The sequence below is a fragment of the Ilyonectria robusta genome (genome assembly GCF_021365365.1).
Source record: "Ilyonectria robusta strain PMI_751 chromosome Unknown BGZ61scaffold_24, whole genome shotgun sequence".
NCBI classification, from domain to species: Eukaryota; Fungi; Ascomycota; class Sordariomycetes; order Hypocreales; family Nectriaceae; genus Ilyonectria; species Ilyonectria robusta.
In genome coordinates, this window is record NW_025764458.1 from 808,076 (window position 1) to 826,800 (window position 18,725).

At 52.8% G+C, this 18,725-nt stretch overlaps 7 protein-coding genes and 1 non-coding gene across 8 annotated transcripts; 5 read left to right on the forward strand and 3 right to left on the reverse strand.

The window, feature by feature from the left end:
- Nucleotides 1-321: 321 nt before the first annotated feature.
- Nucleotides 322-415, reverse strand: BGZ61DRAFT_t186. The gene has a single exon. It is a non-coding gene; the product is annotated as a tRNA-Ile (tRNA).
- A 260-nt stretch (nt 416-675) lies between these two features.
- BGZ61DRAFT_115076 (uncharacterized protein) lies at nt 676-1,585 on the forward strand. The gene has a single exon (XM_046236984.1). The coding sequence runs from the start codon at nt 954-956 to the stop codon at nt 1,398-1,400; it is 447 nt and encodes a 148-aa protein (XP_046098801.1). The 5' UTR covers nt 676-953; the 3' UTR covers nt 1,401-1,585.
- A 2,371-nt stretch (nt 1,586-3,956) lies between these two features.
- BGZ61DRAFT_429508 (uncharacterized protein) lies at nt 3,957-8,535 on the reverse strand. Its single transcript, XM_046243778.1, has 4 exons — nt 8,314-8,535; nt 7,755-8,256; nt 7,482-7,699; nt 3,957-7,432 (listed from the first exon to the last, which is right to left on the reverse strand). Exons 2-4 carry the CDS (start codon nt 8,062-8,064, stop codon nt 4,082-4,084), a joined length of 3,879 nt encoding a protein of 1,292 aa, XP_046098802.1. The 5' UTR covers nt 8,065-8,256; nt 8,314-8,535; the 3' UTR covers nt 3,957-4,081.
- Nucleotides 7,982-8,535, forward strand: BGZ61DRAFT_460533 (uncharacterized protein). The gene is made up of 2 exons (XM_046247034.1): nt 7,982-8,256; nt 8,314-8,535. Exons 1-2 carry the CDS (start codon nt 8,215-8,217, stop codon nt 8,503-8,505), a joined length of 234 nt encoding a protein of 77 aa, XP_046098803.1. The 5' UTR covers nt 7,982-8,214; the 3' UTR covers nt 8,506-8,535.
- A 1,036-nt stretch (nt 8,536-9,571) lies between these two features.
- BGZ61DRAFT_557431 (uncharacterized protein) lies at nt 9,572-10,796 on the forward strand (the record flags this gene model as incomplete). Its single annotated transcript, XM_046255687.1, has 2 exons — nt 9,572-9,914; nt 9,966-10,796. 2 exons carry the CDS (start codon nt 9,572-9,574, stop codon nt 10,319-10,321), a joined length of 699 nt encoding a protein of 232 aa, XP_046098804.1. The 3' UTR covers nt 10,322-10,796.
- A 776-nt stretch (nt 10,797-11,572) lies between these two features.
- Nucleotides 11,573-12,289, forward strand: BGZ61DRAFT_537640 (uncharacterized protein; the record flags this gene model as incomplete). Its single annotated transcript, XM_046254561.1, has 1 exon — nt 11,573-12,289. One exon carries the CDS (start codon nt 11,573-11,575, stop codon nt 12,287-12,289), a length of 717 nt encoding a protein of 238 aa, XP_046098805.1.
- Nucleotides 12,290-13,418: 1,129 nt separating this feature from the next.
- BGZ61DRAFT_521918 (uncharacterized protein) lies at nt 13,419-14,184 on the reverse strand (the record flags this gene model as incomplete). Its single annotated transcript, XM_046252513.1, has 1 exon — nt 13,419-14,184. The coding sequence occupies one exon, from the start codon at nt 14,182-14,184 to the stop codon at nt 13,708-13,710; it is 477 nt and encodes a 158-aa protein (XP_046098806.1). The 3' UTR covers nt 13,419-13,707.
- A 1,572-nt stretch (nt 14,185-15,756) lies between these two features.
- On the forward strand, nt 15,757-18,718 carry BGZ61DRAFT_537641 (alkali metal cation/H+ antiporter Nha1 C terminus-domain-containing protein; the record flags this gene model as incomplete). Its single annotated transcript, XM_046254562.1, has 2 exons — nt 15,757-17,862; nt 17,912-18,718. 2 exons carry the CDS (start codon nt 15,757-15,759, stop codon nt 18,716-18,718), a joined length of 2,913 nt encoding a protein of 970 aa, XP_046098807.1.
- Nucleotides 18,719-18,725: the final 7 nt, after the last annotated feature.

The window sequence follows — 18,725 nt, forward strand, 5'->3', positions numbered from 1 at the left end:
CCTTCCTGGGCGCGAGTTGTAGAGAATTTTGTGGCTGTTGCCCGAAGAATCGTATTGCATGTCGGAAGGACTTTTATGCCGTTTGATTGTACCTGAGTGGTCAGCTAAACAGGCAGCAGCCGCCTGCGCACATCGATCTAACTACGCAACTGTATGCATGTGTGTGTGTATATGTATGTATTATACGTACGTACATATACGTAAGAAAGAATGGCAAAACTTGACAGAAACAGACCGAGTACTCCCTGTCGGAAAGAGAGAGAACCAGTCTGCCGCCGCTACAGAGAGAGGCAAAAGAAACAAAGACCAAGCAAAAAGTGATGCCCCCGGCCAGGATCGAACTGGCGACCTTGGCATATCCTCAGGAGGTTCTGAAAACATAAGTACCAAGCGGTAACCACTCCGCCACGGGGGCCTTAGATAAGTCCCCAAACCAATGTTACTCGGAGTGGGGACTTGCTTTAGCGTCAGACTTGAATGTAAGTATTATTAAGGACCATTGCCGCCCAAGTTTGGCAAGGCGAGTCGGCAAAGACGTTATCTTGGACCCTATGGCATCCCAGCAAGGGCCGCAGCATACCTGGAAGGGGATATAGCCAATGGGGAATGCTTGAGGGGTCGAGGAATGGCTCCGAAAACTCCGGCGCAAAAATGATTCTGTTTGAGGAAGAAGTACCGGAGTGCCCTTTGGGGAAGAAGCAGAAAACTCCGACTTACAGATGCAGAAAAACTCCGGTCAGCTCCCAGTGCCGTATTTAAGACTCCAGAAGCCGTCGCTGGAAGACTGGCCATCTTCACATTCGATTTCATTGTTCATTGGAATAAATGTTCTGATCGCGACCAACACTGCAGAGAAATTCTACTTGGACTTGGAGGAATTTTATTCCCGCCCCACTCCGTTTTGCTCCACCCACATCGGCTCTCCTGTGTAACAACCGCCTGGTTCCGACACAATGGGTCCTACCAAGTACACTGCGCGTTCAGTCCTTGAAACCTTCTACGACGAAGAGCGAAGGTACATGTCGGCGCCACCGGAAGAGCGGGATTTCAGCGGCATCGCCGCTCTCCTGGCGCCCAACTTCTCCCTGGAACAGACGTCAGCGCTACCCTATGCCGGCGTCTTTACAGGGGCCGAGGGAATGCAGGATTGGATCCGTCGCATGGCCGATTACTTCGACGTTGTGGATGTCAAGAGCCCAGAGATATTCGAGCAGCAAGGGTCAGGCCGCATCGTAGTGCTTTCGAACGTGCACTTTAGAGTCAGAAAGACGGGCGAGGATCTGGTCTTCCCCTTCTGCCAAGCCGTTACTGTTGATCTGGAGAATGGCACCATGGTTCATATGCGACCGTTTTATTGGGACGTGCAGGAAGTGAACCGGGCACTTGGATATAAGCCTTGATTACAGTCAGGGCAGGGAGGTGGAAGGCAAGAGAGGAGAGTGGTTTCGCGGGGAGATGGGGTGGATTGTTTGGGTGGCGCAAGTCGACATCCGCCAGCTAGCAGCTATTCTAGCATGGTTTGGCTGGGTGGTCGGTCACCGGGCCTTGTATGAACGGCCAGCTTCATTCCCGTTCCTTTGTCGTCGGCTCCTCTTGGCTTGGACCTGCGCGATTAAGAGTCATGCAACTTCCTGAACACATCGTGTTAGAGGACATTGCTTCCTTTCCCTGGTAGTGTAGTTTGCCGTCTATTCATTAGCCAGTGATGATCTCATTGGTGCTTGCTTAATTTCCGATGCATACCAATGAAGCTTTTAGGACCGTATTGACCTACGGCTGAGGTTCTGTAAAAAGAAAGTACGCTTCTTTAGAATGATGAAAGGCAAATTGTCCACTTTGCCGGCATAAAGGGACTACGAGAAAGACATTGATAAAGTCCATATATTTTATTTCAGCTGGTTAATAACATCGTGTAGATATTAAATAGGATCAAATGTGCTACTCAAGGTATAGAAAAGGCCTAGCGATAATATATTAACTATATTACGCAAGCACAGTTTGAAAGACAGCTCCAACACTTAAGATTTAATCCAGATTACCTATTTTAGCTAAATTTCTCTCCTAAGATAAGATACAACCAGACAGATTTAAAAACAAAAGAAAATATATCTAGCAATACTATTTTAATCCTATTATTAATGGTCTTTTTTACTGTTAAACTTCTAGTCCCCCCTCTGTGTATATATGTACTAGGGCATTATAACCTCTTGATATCTAGCAATACTAAAGAGTCTTGATATTATAGATTATTAGAAATCTAAGCTATTCGCTATTTTTATTTCTAAACACTATAATAAATTAAATAACGTATATTAGGTACATGATTTATTTTAGAAGAGTGACACAAATTCCGAGAGTTAGTGTCAAACTCTTGAGCGAATGTACGGGACCCCAAGCTACTGGTTAAACCATCTGGAAGTCTCCCCGCCCATCTGAACTATCCCGTGCTGAAATCAGCACAAGTGTAAGATGAAGGAATATTTGATTCTAAGAACTTATGCATCAACCTGTTGAAACGATCCGGAATGGATACCGATAACTCTTTCTGGATGAACACTTTCTATCGCTGGATGGAACTTTGGACCGAGGATGAAAGTGGCAACGGGACCCGGTTTTCACTAATTCATCATCTAAAAAATTACATTCTAGGCTTGCACTTATGTTGATCTTATTCATTCAAATCTCACAAGCAAGGTTGTTCTTATCGGAGGTAAAGACAACTGATCGCTATTCGCGAACCGCTCGACTGCTCGCCTTGAGGAGGTAGAACTTTGTGACAAAAGGACGAGTAGATAAGCGATCTTTAAAGAATACATTAAATAATAACATAAACCATAAAATACACCCTATAATACATCCCGAAATGAAATAATATCATGAAAAAAATAGACCCAAAATATATCCAAGAATGCTTGCTTCTTTAAAACGGAGGAACCCCTCTTTGAGCCGATTGGTAATCTTGTGGCAATCTCATTTGGCATGGCAATGCAAAGCACCAGTGAACTTAAACCCGGCTATTGTATCAAGACTTGAACATGGAAATGAGATGGTGATTCAATTGGCTTCTCTGGTTATGAAGGAGGAAAAGCCAACTACACAAGGAATGAAATAAGTCAGACACCTCCACCAGCTGGTGGTGGCACCTGTGTGGGAAGGAGAGGAAGAAACCCAGCCCAACTCGTCGAAGACATACCGAAATGGAGCTCATTTGGGGAAGTACAAGCTTGACACAACTTATCCGTCTTTTTCGTAATCAAGTAAATACCAGAGAATTAGGGAAGTACTAGACAAGTTCAATGATTGTAACTGCGACGTGATGGACTACTAGAGCCAAATGGAGAATTAGTCCTGCTGCAGAGCCCGCAAATTCCATTCCACCCTTTGTAATTTTAATTGGTAGATAACGGCGATGGAAGCGGTCGGATGCCCTTAGCTCACCTCAGGCAAGATTGGGTTGCCCAGCAGGTATCAAAGGAGGCCCGATGGGTATAATATCTGCCTATTCTACAAAAGATCTAGAAGAAGAAAAAAAGCATGCTGTCCACAGCATATTTCCACGGTTATGCGAGATCCTACACTGGTAGGGCCACGATGTCAAGGTGTTTGTTTTTGCAGGGGCACTGGCCTGATTGCCACTGAACATAAAGTTCCCTAACGCCCCCCCAGCAACCTCCTATCGTCTGAGAGTGTATTGCAACTAAGGGACTAGTACTCCTCTATTCCTTACTAAGTGATATGAAAGTAGTCTAAAGAAATAATAACTATAAGCATAGCACAATTTTCTAACCCGACATTTTTCTTGACGTTAACGAGGACATTCTCCCGGGTATTACTGGTAATATCTTCAAACCCAAAGGACATAGGCTTAGTTTAGTAGGATAGAGCATTAACCGCTCGGAGAGATTCCATATCAGGGTCCACTTGAGCTTTCAGGTTGGTCTTGTCGTTCTGCGTAGTGTATCTTCAGATTCAATTCATTCGTTTATTCATAATAGAGATTAACTCCCACTGCACAACGAGTGATATTGGGCGGGGTACCTAGCCAAACCCCTCTGCCAAATTGCAGTAATCAAGAAATGTTTTAACCCACTTGTTTGTCCACATCCACTCCGTATCTTTGCTTGCTGGAGCGATCGCCGCCATATTCTACCCACCATGTAAGGGCATAAACATAACGCTCAAATATGCCCATTATCTTCAACTCTTTGTCGTTCCTCCACTCCGCACAAGGGGGAATGAGCTGCGAAGAGGCCATCTCCCCTCCCGCCAGTAGGGTGGCGGTTCCTGCGATGGAGCACGGGTTGTGTGGCAACACCTCCCGGATCCGGATGAGCAGCGTCATCCCGATTGCGCACGCAACCATTGTTGCCAGCATAATCTGGAGTGCAATCTTGGAGGGACGGTTCTGCTTCAGACGGCGGTATCCAGAGGACGACAAGGTACCCGTGTAGGAACGAAGCCTGGAGTCGTCCTTCGTGTTGTTGCTGCGCATGTTCAGAGAAATAGCTTGCGCCATGTACGCCTTGTATAGCTGATTTGATGCCGTTTTAAGGTTGCCAATGTTGGCAGAACCCTCTAGGTTCTTGACCGGCAGCCCGTTTTTTCCATACACAAGACCCCTGATAAAACTGTCCACGTTATTGTTGAGATGCGAGCTGTTGTCTGGGGCAGAAAACGTCCGGTTGTAGACAGAGTCGCTGAGACCCATTAACCACGCATTGACGGCAAACTCAAACCTCTCGCTTCCGTCGGAGGTCTTTAACGAAGTGGCTGTAGACTCGTCCGTCTTTGGTGACGGGGAGTCCACCAGATCAAAGCTCGGGAGGCTCCACGTGAGGTTTGCCTTGACTTCTTCAACGTTCTGGTAGCAGAGGAGCGTCCCAAAGTCATGTTCGAACCCCCATTCCGTCTCGTTCCCGACTTGGGTCCTGTCAGTTGCTCGTGCTGTCCCAAAGGTGACGGAAAATGTCGGACACCCATAACCGCCCGTCTTCAAACCATTGACGCCGATTCCGGTACCAGTGGTAGGATCTGTATCGACTGCACCGTCGGCCATGATGCCCTCAGTGAACCATTGAACCACAGAAGCCTTGCCAACATATGCCGGTGCCAAGTCATACGGGAGCCAGAAATACTGCATCCACGACATTTTTGTGGCATTTTTAGGCGCGGTTTCGCACCATTCGGACATATCCAGCGTAGTATTGAATCCGGCAAGAATGTAGCCGGGGGTTGGTGTGAAGAATATACTTCCACCAGGCACGCTGGCAATAGAATTTCCCTCCTGATCACCATAGATGATTGAAACCTGACGGGACTCGCTTGGGATTGATGTGCAATTTAAGCTCGCCCGTGTTGCTGGAACCTCGATGAATAGGGGGGCCTCGGCGCTCGTGTTGCTCAGTGCTGCATCTGGGGCTTCGAAGTGATTGAAGGCAAGCCCTCCATAGGTCCACTGCGGGTAATCCAAGTCGAGGTACTCAACTAGACTGTCAATTGCGCCGGCTTGGTTGTCGTCGAGGGACAGATCGACATTGTTGAGGTTAAATGTGTCAGTCTGATGAATAGTGAGATCCTCGACGCGAGGAACATCGGCAACGCTATAGAGACCCGAAACGACAATCGTGAGGAAGCCTCCTACGAAGTTGGCAACCAAAGCAACGAGGACCGCGAAATGGCGAGTCTTCAATGACACGAATGCAGCATGCGGCAAGAGTTTCCCTACCAGGTTCAAGTGAATAGATCTATCGGCAGTCGCCTTTCCACGCCTGAGGGCATCCCAAGGCGCAAACACGGCTGCCATCAGCTCGAGTGCAGAGTACATGCTAGCCACCCCTAGGACAACGGCTGCTGGAATGTAAGTAGCAAACATTGTTGCATCGGATGGCCCAATCTTGATGAACCCGGAGTGTTTGTCAGAGAAGTGTTGGACAATCTCCAAGGCTGCAATTAGCAGTAATGGCAGGCCAATAGCCAAGGCGAGGAACCAAGGGTAGCCAGACATCGGACGCCACCAGGAAATGGCCTGTTCTGACTGGTCCTGGAGCTCGAGCGATGTTTCTTTGCCCTTCGGGGTCGGTTCTACCATGAGCGTCGGCTGCGGGCCTGGGATGATGACGCTCCGAAAGCTGAAGGCTTCCAGGCGTTTCCGGATCTGGCTGCGACGTGATGCGCCCATGTGCATCAACGTTTGCTGCAATGGGGGACTGGCCGCAAGTATCGTTGCTGTGGCGGCAATAGACCCTGGCTCTCGAGGAATGGCAGAATGAGGACGAACAAAGATCATCCCGATCGCTAGCAGGGTGAGAATTGCTAGGAAGGAACACATGAACGCCGTCGAAAGAGACTTGACATGCAGCCGGTCTTCGGTGTACGTGACCTGACCAGCCACTTGTTGGTCGGCCGGCTTGAGAGCGAGCTGCCGTAGGGCCTGGGTGGCGATGCCCTTGAAGACGTTTCTTCCTGTCTCGATGAGCAATTGGGGGTCAAGGAAAGCCCCAATCGACGAGTTTCCGTTCAGCATACTCATGAGCTGGAAGAAGGTCGGGACCTGCACGGATAGGACATAATCATCGCCTCCCGTCCCGAGATAGAACAAGTTGGTTGATCTGTAAACGCCCAAAGCAATGGAGCTGCTCGGGAGACCATCAATGAGTTTTTCGGCTGGCGAAGCTGCGGACGACAGGACGGCCCGGGAAGAGCTACTGAGGACAGTCGAGCTTTGGACTACAAAGGGTTGGACGTTGTACGAAGGCTTGCAGAGAGCAACTTGCAACTCGTTGACGTATATGTACCTAGGGGCGGTTCCCTGGGATCTGGTTGCGAATCGTAGATCTGCCATCGACAATACCACTCGTTGGTCTGCACTGGCGTTGTACACCATGCGGTACTCCTTGCTATCCGCGCTCTCGATGTACTGCCTGGAAAAGTCGAAGTCAATGTTACAAGGGTACACCCTGAACCGACCTTGGTAATTCTGGGTAGCGTTTTCATTATGGTAGTAATTATGGTCAGGGCCTGCCCCCACCGTAATGCCGGTGATGTTACAGTCGGAGGTGGTGACGTTGGCGACGAAGAAGGAGCCGAGGACACTGAGCCAGGGCATACTTGTTTGCGTTCCATTGGTAATGGGCAGAATCTCGCAGTCGAGGTCAACCTTCATGCCCTCTGTCGTCACCGTGTAGTTGAGGTCGCTGGCGCTGTGGTCCGGGACTTGGAACACGGGCAATAACGTATCCTCGGACGTTCCAGAAGGGTAGTCCAGTCCCTGAAAGTGAATACCGTAGTATAGCTGGGAGGCCGCAGGCCCAACCTTGAGTCCCTGGTCATTTTCTGGGTCGTCGATCTGGAAGGCTCCCTTGATGCTGAAGTCGCTGCTCTGTCTGGTGACTTGAGTGGACTCTAGGATCAGCAAACCCGTGGAGAAGATGGTCTTGGTTCTGTTAGCAGTGGTCCTTAAGTCTGAGGAGTGCTGAACGTACTGTACCCAGTATCAACAAGTGGCCTACAGTTGACATTACCACAGCCCAGTGTCGATTCTTTATAGAAGCCCAGAGAGCTGTTGGCAGAATTGGAGAGATGTAGTCCAGGAGCAAAGTCTTGGAGACCGGGGCCGGGCCTTGCTGGAGTTCTTTCCAGGGCATGAGTATCTTGTTCTGATGGTCAACCTGCTTCCAGAGGGCGCTAACCACAACAAGCACTGTAGTTGTTAGTACACGATTGGCCGTAACTCGCCGTCATGAGACAGCACTCACATGCGGTTGGGCCGTATTTCCATCCATAATGATTGGTCTCCTTTTGGGCACTGATGCCGTCATGCACGACCGAGAAATGATACAACAGGCCCGTGGCCAGCATCATAGCTGCAAACCAAGCGGCGAAAATGAGGAGGACGGATTTCGTCAACCAAATCGGGGTCGACATGTGCTCCTTTGCCCCCTCTGGCCATCCCGGCTGAGGCTGCGGCTGCGGCTTCGGATATGAATCATGGTATTGCGAATCATCAACTAAAACATTGGTATCGTTGGACCCCCGGTACTGTTGGGATGGGGATGTTTCGGGCATGGGTACATGGCGATCGTATTCATCACTTGCCCGCAGCGGGGATACGGGGTGTGGAACAAAGTTCTCGTTCTCTTGGGTGTCTAGGATGAGGCCGTATCCGCGGCCTCCATTCCCCGAGCCCGGGCTCCTGATAGTGGGTCTAACGTGCGGATGCTGATACTCGAGCTCGTGCTCTTCTTGCGCGGCTGTTGGCTGTGTCAGTTGTGGGTTGTTGGTCGCGTGTAGTGGGATTGGGGAAACCTGGCGCACCTCGGAGGTATTGCCCCGTTGGCGGGAATGGCGTCCGCATTGCCATCCCAAATTGATTACAATACGCAGAGATCGGGGCAATTAACGGCTTCCTTCGACTTCAGATGCCCGGAGGTTCGTGCGGCGACGCTCGCAGCCATTCGTTCACACAACAGTGAAGCTTACGGGAGCTGGGCACCAAAGCCATCTTAAGAAACCCAAGCGACCTACAAGCACGGATCGTGAACCCTGCCAAAGTCCTAGACCTCCGAGCGGACTAGGTGGATGGATTCCTGCCTGCGACAGTGAAGCAGGAAAATTGGTAAATCCGGAGCCGAAGGATGAGATGGCGCAGGGCAGACCAATCACGCCAAGCCGGATTGCCGGATGGAGCGTCTGGGCTGCATCGTAGCGGTTTTAAGTCAACACGCGAGACTGCGTGATTGGTGCGTATTGATAGAGGATGCAGGCGATGCTGGGGCGAGATCACCAAGGCTGGCATATTCAGCTCCCTCAGAGGGTCTAGACTGCGCCTCTCATCAGGATCTCAACGGCATTCAAGACAGTGAATCACCGGGACTGAGCCTCGCACCAGTGCATGATGCATGAGTGCGACATTGCCATGATGGATGGATGCGTGGCAGTGAATGCGGCGACTCAGGATCGGCTTACTCTCATTCTTTGTTACCGTCATCCTCGAATCCTTCGAGGACATCCCCTGGTTACAGCAGTTGGACAGGACACGGCAGCAGCAGTGCTTGCCAACAAGTGCATATTCACGGTGAAGTGTGATCAAGCTGCATTAGCACCACCTCCAACGACCTAAGCTCACGGGGAGATTGGGGGCTCATTAGACCCAAACCTGGACGCAGGGCGCCCAGGGCTAGGCACTCGGTGCCCCAACGGTGAGAAACCATAATAAAGCGTGGGCTGGAATGCTCTAGCCGGCAGACTTCGCGACTAAGGATCGTGAATGCGGAGGGAGGCACAACACGAGAGACATTCGGTCGCATGTGGAGGACGAACCCTTATTATGACGCAACGGAGTTTGACAGTGCCGGATCCGCCGAGGTCAATGTTGCTCGTCATCTCATTTCTCCATCTCTCATCTAGTTAGGCAGGTCGGTTCTGGCCACAGTCGATTTGTGGCAAATGATGCTGTCGATCTTGATTCTCGGTAGTGTTAGAGCCATCCCGCAGGAGCCATAGCATAGTCGATCGACGGGGACGGATCGTCAGGAGTACGGCGGAATGCCGGCCATTTTACCGGATTGGGTATATGGTTGGAGGAGTCGGTGAAGCAAAATCATGCAACCGATTGAAGCACATTGGAGTTGGTGTTGGAGTTGGTGATGGGATTGATGTTGGTGAATTGGCCATGTTGGCTGGAGTTGCATTTTCCCGTGGGTGGTGTTCATCCGCCAGAGACAGCGTCCCTTTTTTCACCCCACTTGGAGGCGCTTGGGTGCACTTGGATGGGATGGAGGCGCACCAGACTGCAGAAGTACACAGCGCAGCCAATAGCATCGCCCCAAACAATTCTCAGGGGACATCAAACAATGGTCCGTGTTTCGTTTTACTGTCACATCCGACGCAACGATTGGATCTGGCGCCTGAGCACGGTCTGTCTGAGCTCTGACCGTCTGACGTTGCTGGGCGCCATACGTACGTAGTCCGTATTCGGGGCCCCGAAACCGAAACGACGGTCCGAAACGACGATCCAAACAGTGTTTTTCAGGCCATGAGATCAGGCGAGGCCAGGCGAGGCGAGGCGAGGCGAGGCGAGGGTAGAGTGCCAAAGTCCCAACAAGGGAAATGCCGGCCCCTTGATCTGCCCATCTGCCCATCTACCCGTCTGCCCGTCTGCTCATCGTCTTCTCTCCAGAACGAGGGATCCATCCAGCCCCCCGTCGTCAATGAAAATCGGCCGGCGTCGGAAATGGCTGGGGGTCAAAACTGGGGCAGAACTGGAACAGCACTGGGGGCCATCGCTCGCCGATCACCACCTTCAGCCGCTGCGGTGCCCTGAGCCCGAGCTGATCTCAGCCCGTTGGGCGACATGCGATGGGGGCATGCTTCGTGTGACGTCAAGTGCCAAGTCACCCCCTGGCCGATCCGCGACTGTTTGCGGAGGCGCTGCGGAGGCTTGCGAAGGGGCCCGCGAGTCCGCGACTCCCAGCTAGCCACGACTCGATGCCTCCTGCCTCGCACCGTCAGCGGGCGAGTTTCAGATCGTTCCTGCCCGCCGGCCCATTTGGCTATATTTGCAGGCCCGGCCCTGTATGAGGCCCCGGATGCGGCCCTGACACTCATCGTGACACACTTTAATCCTTCTTTTTGCGTCTCTGCTCCCTTTGCGGCTTTGCCTTGTCACGTCACCAGGTGCCTTCAGCAGCCCCATATCTATCGCTCGTCCTGTCTCGGGATAGTTATCCTGTCATTCTTTTCTAGCCCGTTTCCGGTCCCTTGACCGTGTTTATCCCGTCCATCCCCCCTCTGTTTCCCGACTTTCCTGTCGTGCTTCCCTTCATCTCATCTTCACCTGCTCCGCGTCATCTGTCCCTCGGTCCCCTGCCCAACCCAACAGGCAAACACGATCCAACTTTCGCTTCGTCTTGTGGAACATTCCCAGCAAGGATAGCTGTGCTTCCTGCTACATACTTTAGGTCCCCTAGAGTCTACTTGTTCCTCATCAGCTGTCGTGCTTCTCTCTCTGCCTCGACACACACCAATTGTATACCAATCTGCCATTTCCATTCCAACGATACCACCGCCTTTTCCTGTTTCACATCGAATCACTCGGAATTTTCAAACCCGACCTGCCTTTTCATTCTCAACTTACCAATCTTGGTCCACCGTCTCGACCGCCACTCTGCGCACGCCGCATCAGAACACGACGAGTTAAAAATAAACGCCAAGGCTGCTTGCAAGGAATTGCAAGTCTCCTTCAAGTCACATCGATATTATCTAGCTACCATTACATTGCCGACGGCCTCGCATTGATCTCCGAGTCCGAAATCCGTGGCGCGGTGCCGTGGTTGTCTGCGACAAATTGCGTTTCGACTCCGGCTGTTACCAGTTAATAGTCAGAAGACCTCCATCCCAGTCAACAGCCCACCTGGTCCAGGCCAAGTGTATCATCTTCAATCGCTCTTCATTTTATTCCGGTTACATCTCTCAACCCAGGACTTTGGTATTTCGACACTAAGTGACGGGACTGTCATCAACAACACATCACATCTATTTGTATTCAACGAGGGCCACCTGGCGCATCATCAAAATGCTACAGCTATCATCGCAACGACTGCCTCGGCTGTCTCACCTCCTCCTCGCTGCCGGCTGTGCCTCAGCATCAACTCTCGTTCTGTCCAACTTTGAGGACATTTCATCAAAGGTTACTGTGTCAAGCAGCTGCCGCAGTGCCTACAACACCCCTCTCACTAACTGCGACTTTGACGATTTTGGCGACAACGCATGCTCTTCGAAGTGCAAATCGTCGCTTCTAGAAGCCCAAAGCAACATCCAGAGCGACTGCGCTGATGTTACCGTCAACTCGAGCTCCCTGCTATCTCGCGCGCTGAAGGGCGAGCTGGTCCAAGTGACCTGCAAGCATGTGGATAATGAAGATGCGCAGGAGTCCGCGACTACCACGCTCCAGACACGCACCAATTCCAATAAAAACCAGATGATGGAGACCTCGACGATTACGAGGAAGTCGTCATCAACGGCCGAAATTGGGACGGCGACCGCGACGGCTTCGGAAGCGAAGCAAACAACTTCACTTGTGCTCGCAGGCGATGAGCCATCAGCAAGTGTGGCATCGGGCGGAACAGAAACGGCATCCGCCGGCGCGACCGAAACATCAAAATCCAGCAGCCTGGGTGGCGATCCATTCGCGTCGAGCAACGACACTGGTTCGGGCTCGGGTCGAGTCGCTAGTTTGGGATATGCCTCGTTGGTGGTTTCCGCAGTTGCCTGTGTGATGGCAATAATTTGAAGAGATTGTAGAAAGGACAAAATGTTTGGATATACCAGGAGAGGGCTACAGCTACAGGGAGAAGGTCGTATTAATCTTCATGCATATTTCTATTGTTCACCAAAATCGTGTATTTGTCTCCTTTATCTTTCGCACCTAGACTGCAATGCCATTTGCTTGAGAAGGACTCGAACGTTTGGCCCGACAAACACGCAGGGGATATCGACCTAACTAATGCCATGTTCATATTGATGATTCCGTGAGGGCATACCGACATGTCAAATTTTGATACGGTATATTTGGTGGGAGGAGAGATGGTGGGAAAAGGTACAATGACCAAACTATGACGGAAGGCGTCAATATAAATAGCAGGAGTTATGGCGCAGATCAAGATGGCATTTACTAAGAAGTGATTTCCATCTATTTGTATGTCTTTATGGCTCACCGGTAGTTGTAGTGTGTGTGAAGTTGTGACTCGACCGCATACCGGTATTTGACTGTGAAAAGATGCGCCACCGTTGACACTAGACAACCTTCGATCTTGATAATATTTTGTCCGTAATCGGTGAGACATCGGTTGATGGAAGATGGCACTACGATTGATACAATATAAGACATTCGCACCACCCGGTGCAAGTTTGTTCTTGGCAAACTGCACAAGCCCTTGGCGCCAACTCTGCCAACAGTTGCCAATCCTGGGGGGTCTGGGCATCTTGGCCGCATACCAATACTGGGATATCAGATCTCCAAGAGATTTCCAAGAGATTTCCAAGAGATCTCCAAGACTTTTGACATTTTTACATAATCTTACTGATCTCGCCACAACATTCGGATAGCTACTGCCGACGGCAAAGATTGAGAGTCAGAGCGACCCAAGACGTATGTTGAGGGGTGGCATGTTGGGCGATTTTTGAGGCATGGAGGATCACGGCACATGACTTGCGGTGGCTGATGATAAGACAAGGTCTAGACCTCTGGGGAGATGGACATCCGGGGCCGATACCCAGTGCTTGGACCACGCCTCTATCGTTGGCTGTCAAATCTCGACGCATGTTTTAAATTGGTTTATTTTTGATTCATGCCCAATTCGCTGGCTCAAGCCATGTGGCGGCGGCAGGCCAGGGCGAGTGGACTCGGACGTATGCGGAAGCGAGCCGCCGTGGGCGTTGAGCAGGGAGGGAGAACTGGGAACGCCAACGCGGGATGGGATAAGACGATGCATCGAATGGCCCGGAGCTTGTCCCGAAGGGCGCTGATGGGATCTTAAAGTTGGCGGTGACAAATTAACCTTGTATTTGGGGCGATTGGGGGGTGTGCAGGGGACAAGTGACGAGCAGGCCGATCACGTCGAAAGTCTTTACGGGATTGGACGGCAGTGGTAGAGGAGAAGCGTTTTGTGGAGGCGAGCGACGAAATGCTGCCAACGGCGTGAGGCAGCGTCAGCTTAGGCTGGCCGCCGACAGTGCCGATGCGATGCATCTGGATATGATGGTCAGTTTGAGGAGGAAACAGAGGTCATGGGGGCGGCAGCGTCGCTGAGACTTGACGTCGATGTGCATTTGTGTCGAGGGCGTGTTGGGGACGATGACTGCGCTCATGTTGTAACAGGGTGCGTGCGATGTGATGATATGCAAGATTGTAACGGGAAACGAAAACAATCTTTTCGTCTGCAACACGCATGCCGCTCGCACGGGGGCACGGGAACCTATCAACGACTGCGCGGCGACGGGGACGACGAGGATGAGAAAAAAACTCGTTCGGCCTCTCTCGGGACGCCGGCGATGGGAGCAAAACGCCAAGCGGCCAAGGAGCCAAGCACGGAAGAGATTGGTTGACGGCTTCAGGTCGCAATCACAAGATGGGAACTTGTTCGATGGAGGGGCCGTCCCTTTGGCGGTGCGAGCTCTTGGGCCCATAGTGGTGGCTCCGCGTACGCAGCATGTGCCGGGGTGGAGGAGGCGAGCCGGGGGGGCGTGTAGGTGATGGCGCTGCTCCATCGTGCTGCTTTAAATACGCTGAATGGTGCGTGTGTGCCGTGAGCTTGGGATGTATCCTTGTTCCTTGTTGGCTGGTCTCTTACTTTCTCTGCTCTCAGGTTGCTTTTTCTCACGGCATGTCAGAGCATGGTTGAGGAGGAGTCATGCTGTTTTTTTTTTTTCGTTGAGCCGGGGTAGACGGTCCCGTGGTGCAGCTGGCGAGAAGTGGCTTACGGTTGGCCTCGGACCGTGGCTTGCCACGACGACAAGGCATGCAATGGCTTCAAGCTTACTCGGGACCTGGCAGAGAGCGTTCCCTCGCGTGGGTTCTGGCCAGGGCAGCACGCTCGAGAATACTCTGGACCGTGATTAGGCGAGTGCTAGAGGGCGCGGGTGAGACTTGGGGACCCTCAATGGGGGCGAGAACCTGGCGAGATCTGAGATTTGAAGAAGCGTCTAAGCCGGACCAGCCCGTGAGACGTGCTTGGTCATTCCCGGCCATGTTCTGTATCTGGTGCTCAGACACTGTCCGTTCCCAGCGGTTGGGTTTTGCCACTGGCGACGGAGATGATTTAAGGCCACAAAACTGATCAAGACGATGCATCTCCTGCCTCTCCCTCCGCCTGATGCACATTCTTCAAGCTCGCCCCTATCACACATCCAGATCCCAGGGTCTGCGTGAGGCCCTGCTGTGGCGTCGCAGGCAAAACCTTCCACCGCGCACGCTGGGAGCCACTGAGGACGCCCTAAAAGCAGCGCTACAACCGTGGCCCCGCGGCGCCCCCACTTGGTTCCCTTGGCAGTACCCGCCTCCACCGGGGGTCCCTGTCTTTATTGCGTGGGCGCCGCCGCTGCTCCCCCCCAGCGATAGCGAGCTCGCGAAGGGACGGCTGCTCTCAACGAGGTTAAATCAACCCGGGGCGCCCGTCTCCCGCTCGCCGTGTGCGATTCCGGTTTTCCTTCCTCATTCCTTTTCCTTGTGCTGCTTCTTGCTCGGGGAAATCCTGCGTCGCCTGCTCTCCCCCCATCTGAAGAACCAATTCCCTCTGGGGCGCAGCCGGGAAGCCCTGTTTTCCCACGTTTGGGTTTGTTATCGGCTCCGGGCCAAGAACGTTGTGGCGCGCCATAGCGTTTCCTTCCGGTTCTGCGGTCCCCGAACCGGTACATCTGCCCTGTGACGACATTGGCCGCGGCCTGTGCCATTTTTCTATTTGACTTTGGCTTTGGCTTTGGCTCCTCCGACTTCGACCTTCAACAACATCGTCGCCTCCCTCGCTCCCTCGTTCGATCGCTCGCTTCCCCTTGGGATTCCTGGATGGTTCGCTGGTCCGGCCTTGCTTGGTGCGACTTCAATTGACCGGCGCCGTCGCCTCCACCGTCCCCGCGCCCGGGTCCGAGACCACGCCCCGCGGATTTGCGACTGCGGCGACTGCGACTCCGATACACGATCCGATCCGATAACACGACATCGCCACACACGCGCGACTACGGTCCCGATCGCAATCACACAAGATGGCGTGGAGTCACCTTGACATCACCAAGCCGCACTTGGTGTATGTCATCCTCGGCGGCTTCACCTCCATCTTCATGCTGTGCTCCTCCCTCATCAAGGAGCGCATGTACATTGGTGAAGCCACCGTCGCGACCCTTGTCGGCGTCATCTTCGGCCCCCATGCCGCCAACCTCATCAACCCGAACGAGTGGGGGAGCACCGACATCATCACCGTCGAGTTCTCCCGCATCGTCCTCGTCGTCCAGTGTTTCGCCGTCGGTGTCGAATTGCCCAAGTTCTACATGGAGAGGCACTGGCGCTCCGTCGTCTACCTGCTCATCCCCGTCATGACCTTTGGCTGGCTGATTGTCAGTCTGTTCATTTGGTGGATGATCCCGCCCCTGAACTGGCTCGAGAGTCTCGTTGTTGCTGCCTGCGTTACCGCCACTGATCCTGTCCTGGCTTCGTCCGTCGTCGGAAAGGGCAAGTTCGCTAAGCGAGTGCCCAAGCATCTGAGAGACTTGCTTTCGGCCGAATCTGGTTGCAACGACGGCATGGCTTTCCCCTTCATTTACCTCTCGCTCTATCTTATCCAGTATAACCGAGACGCAAAAGATGTCAGCTTCTACTTTGTCGTCTATGTCCTGCTCTACGAGTGTATTTTCGGCGCCATTTACGGCTTCATGGTCGGTTATATTGCCCGCCACAGTATCAAATACGCAGAAAGGCATGATCTCATTGACCGCGAGAGCTTTCTTGTATTCTACTTTGTCATTGCCCTCTTCTGTGCTGGCTCTGGTAGTATCTTGGGCATGGACGACCTGCTGGTGGGTTTCGCTGCGGGTGTCGGTTTCTCCAATGACGGTTGGTTCGGCGAGAAGACTGAAGAATCCCATGTTTCCAACGTTATTGATTTGTTGCTGAACTTGGCATACTTTGTCTACTTTGGTACCATTATCCCCTGGGAGCAGTTCAACAATGGTGTCGAGGGCCTCAAGGCTTGGCGCTTGGTTGTCATTGCCGTCTTTGTCATCTTCTTCCGACGCATTCCCGTCATGATGGCTCTGAAACCTCTGATACCGGACATAAAAACCTGGCGAGAGGCCTTGTTTGCAGGTCATTTCGGTCCAATTGGTGTCGGTGCCATCTTCGTTGCCATGCTTGCGCGAGCCGAATTGGAACATCACGAGCCAGTGCCAATGGAGGAAATGCCTCCTGAGAGCGCCGCCCACTACACCTTGATATACCTAGTGTGGCCCATCACCGCCTTCCTCGTTGTCACGTCAATTCTTGTTCACGGTTCATCCGTTGCTGTCTTCACCCTCGGCAAGCGTATCAACACCTTGACCCTGACCATGTCCTACACGGCCGCTCCTGAGGACGGCCCGTCCTGGATGAACAGGCTTCCCAGAATCACTTCGCAGTCACGCTCACAGGCTAGGATGTCTGAGACGTCATTTGAGGAATACAAGAACCCGGCGTACCCCCCTGGTACTGTGCCCCCATCTGGTTACCTGCTGCGACGACAACAGAATGAAGAAGAGAAGGCCTCGGGAAGCCGCCCTTCCTCCATCATGGCGCGAAAGCGGAAGACCAAGAAGTGGGATGATGGAATCGGGCCTGGCGGCCCCGTTGCCCAGTCTGCCATTTTCCCGCAACGCCCAGCTGCATTGGACGCGACGCAATCTGGCGAAACTAGCGAGAAGGAAGTCTCACCATCTCGCGATAACACCGACTCGACACTGGCTCCCCAAGATAGTCTCAAGTCCAAGGATCCCGAGAAGGTTGAGGATGAGTTTGGAGAAAGCCCTAGCGGTAGCAGCGGGCGCGTAACTCCTAGACGCATCGAGGTTTATGACGAAGGCGACAACATGATATTTGAGACGGAGGACGGCGAGGTGATTGATGTTCAGCCGGCTCCCCGCGCCAGCCATGATAGCCGCGATGAACTTCCACCACCTACCACAGCTAGTGCGTCCAAGGTCGATGGTGAAAGTTTCTGGTCGATTGGAGGTTTCCGCAGGAAGATGAGCGAGGTGTACACTGTTGAGATGGAAAAGCGCAAGGACAAGGGCAAGTCTGAGAGGAAGCACGAGCCGGCCCGAGCATATCAATTCGGTAACACGGTATGTCCCATAGGTGTCTACATCTACAACTGGAGCTAACGTATGGTAGATTATTGTTGAGGATGAGGACGGTGAGGTCGTGAAGACCTACGAGTTGCCCACGCAGAAGGCCGAGGGTGCGAATGAAGGTGGTAGCGATCTCCTTGGAACTAGCCTAAAGTATATGGGATTGGGCAGTTTGGCCCGTCCCGTCGCCGACAAAGTCCCCGAGGCGATTGCCGAGGAGGGTGAAGCAAGCGGTACTGGCGCTGCCAAACCCACTAGGGCAGCCAGACGGCAGAGCGTCGCCCAGGAGCAGGCTGTGGATGACCGGAATATTCGCTTTACGATTGGTGGTGTTAACCAACGCATGACCAAGGAGGACTTTATCCGCGAGGTGCAAAAGCTCAATGCGAAGACACGAAAAGAGGTTGTTGAGCAGTCAACTGCCTCAATGACGGTCAAGCGGATTGCTACACAAGACCCGCCTGCCGCCCAAAGCCCTACAGCCAAGATCATCGAGGAGCCCGAGACCGCATGGGTCGGTAGATCGCCACATCGCCCTACCACCGCGCGTAGCTCCGAGTCCATTTCCCCCACCCGCACCCCCGGCAAGACGAAGCCTTCGGAGGACCAGGGCGAGACTGCCGTGGAGCGCAAGCGTCGTCTTGCAGTTCTGGCAACCCAAACTGAGGAGACTGTTGAAACGCCTGCAGAGCGAAAGCGTCGCCAGGCTGCGCTCGGCATGGGCGAGGAGAGTGCTGATGACAGTGATGATGAGGGCGATGAGAGAGTGCCCCCGACCAACAGGAGGGGAATCACATTTGCGGAGTCGACACGACCAAGCAAGGGAACTAAGGGAAAGGGGGCTAAGTAGAGGAGGA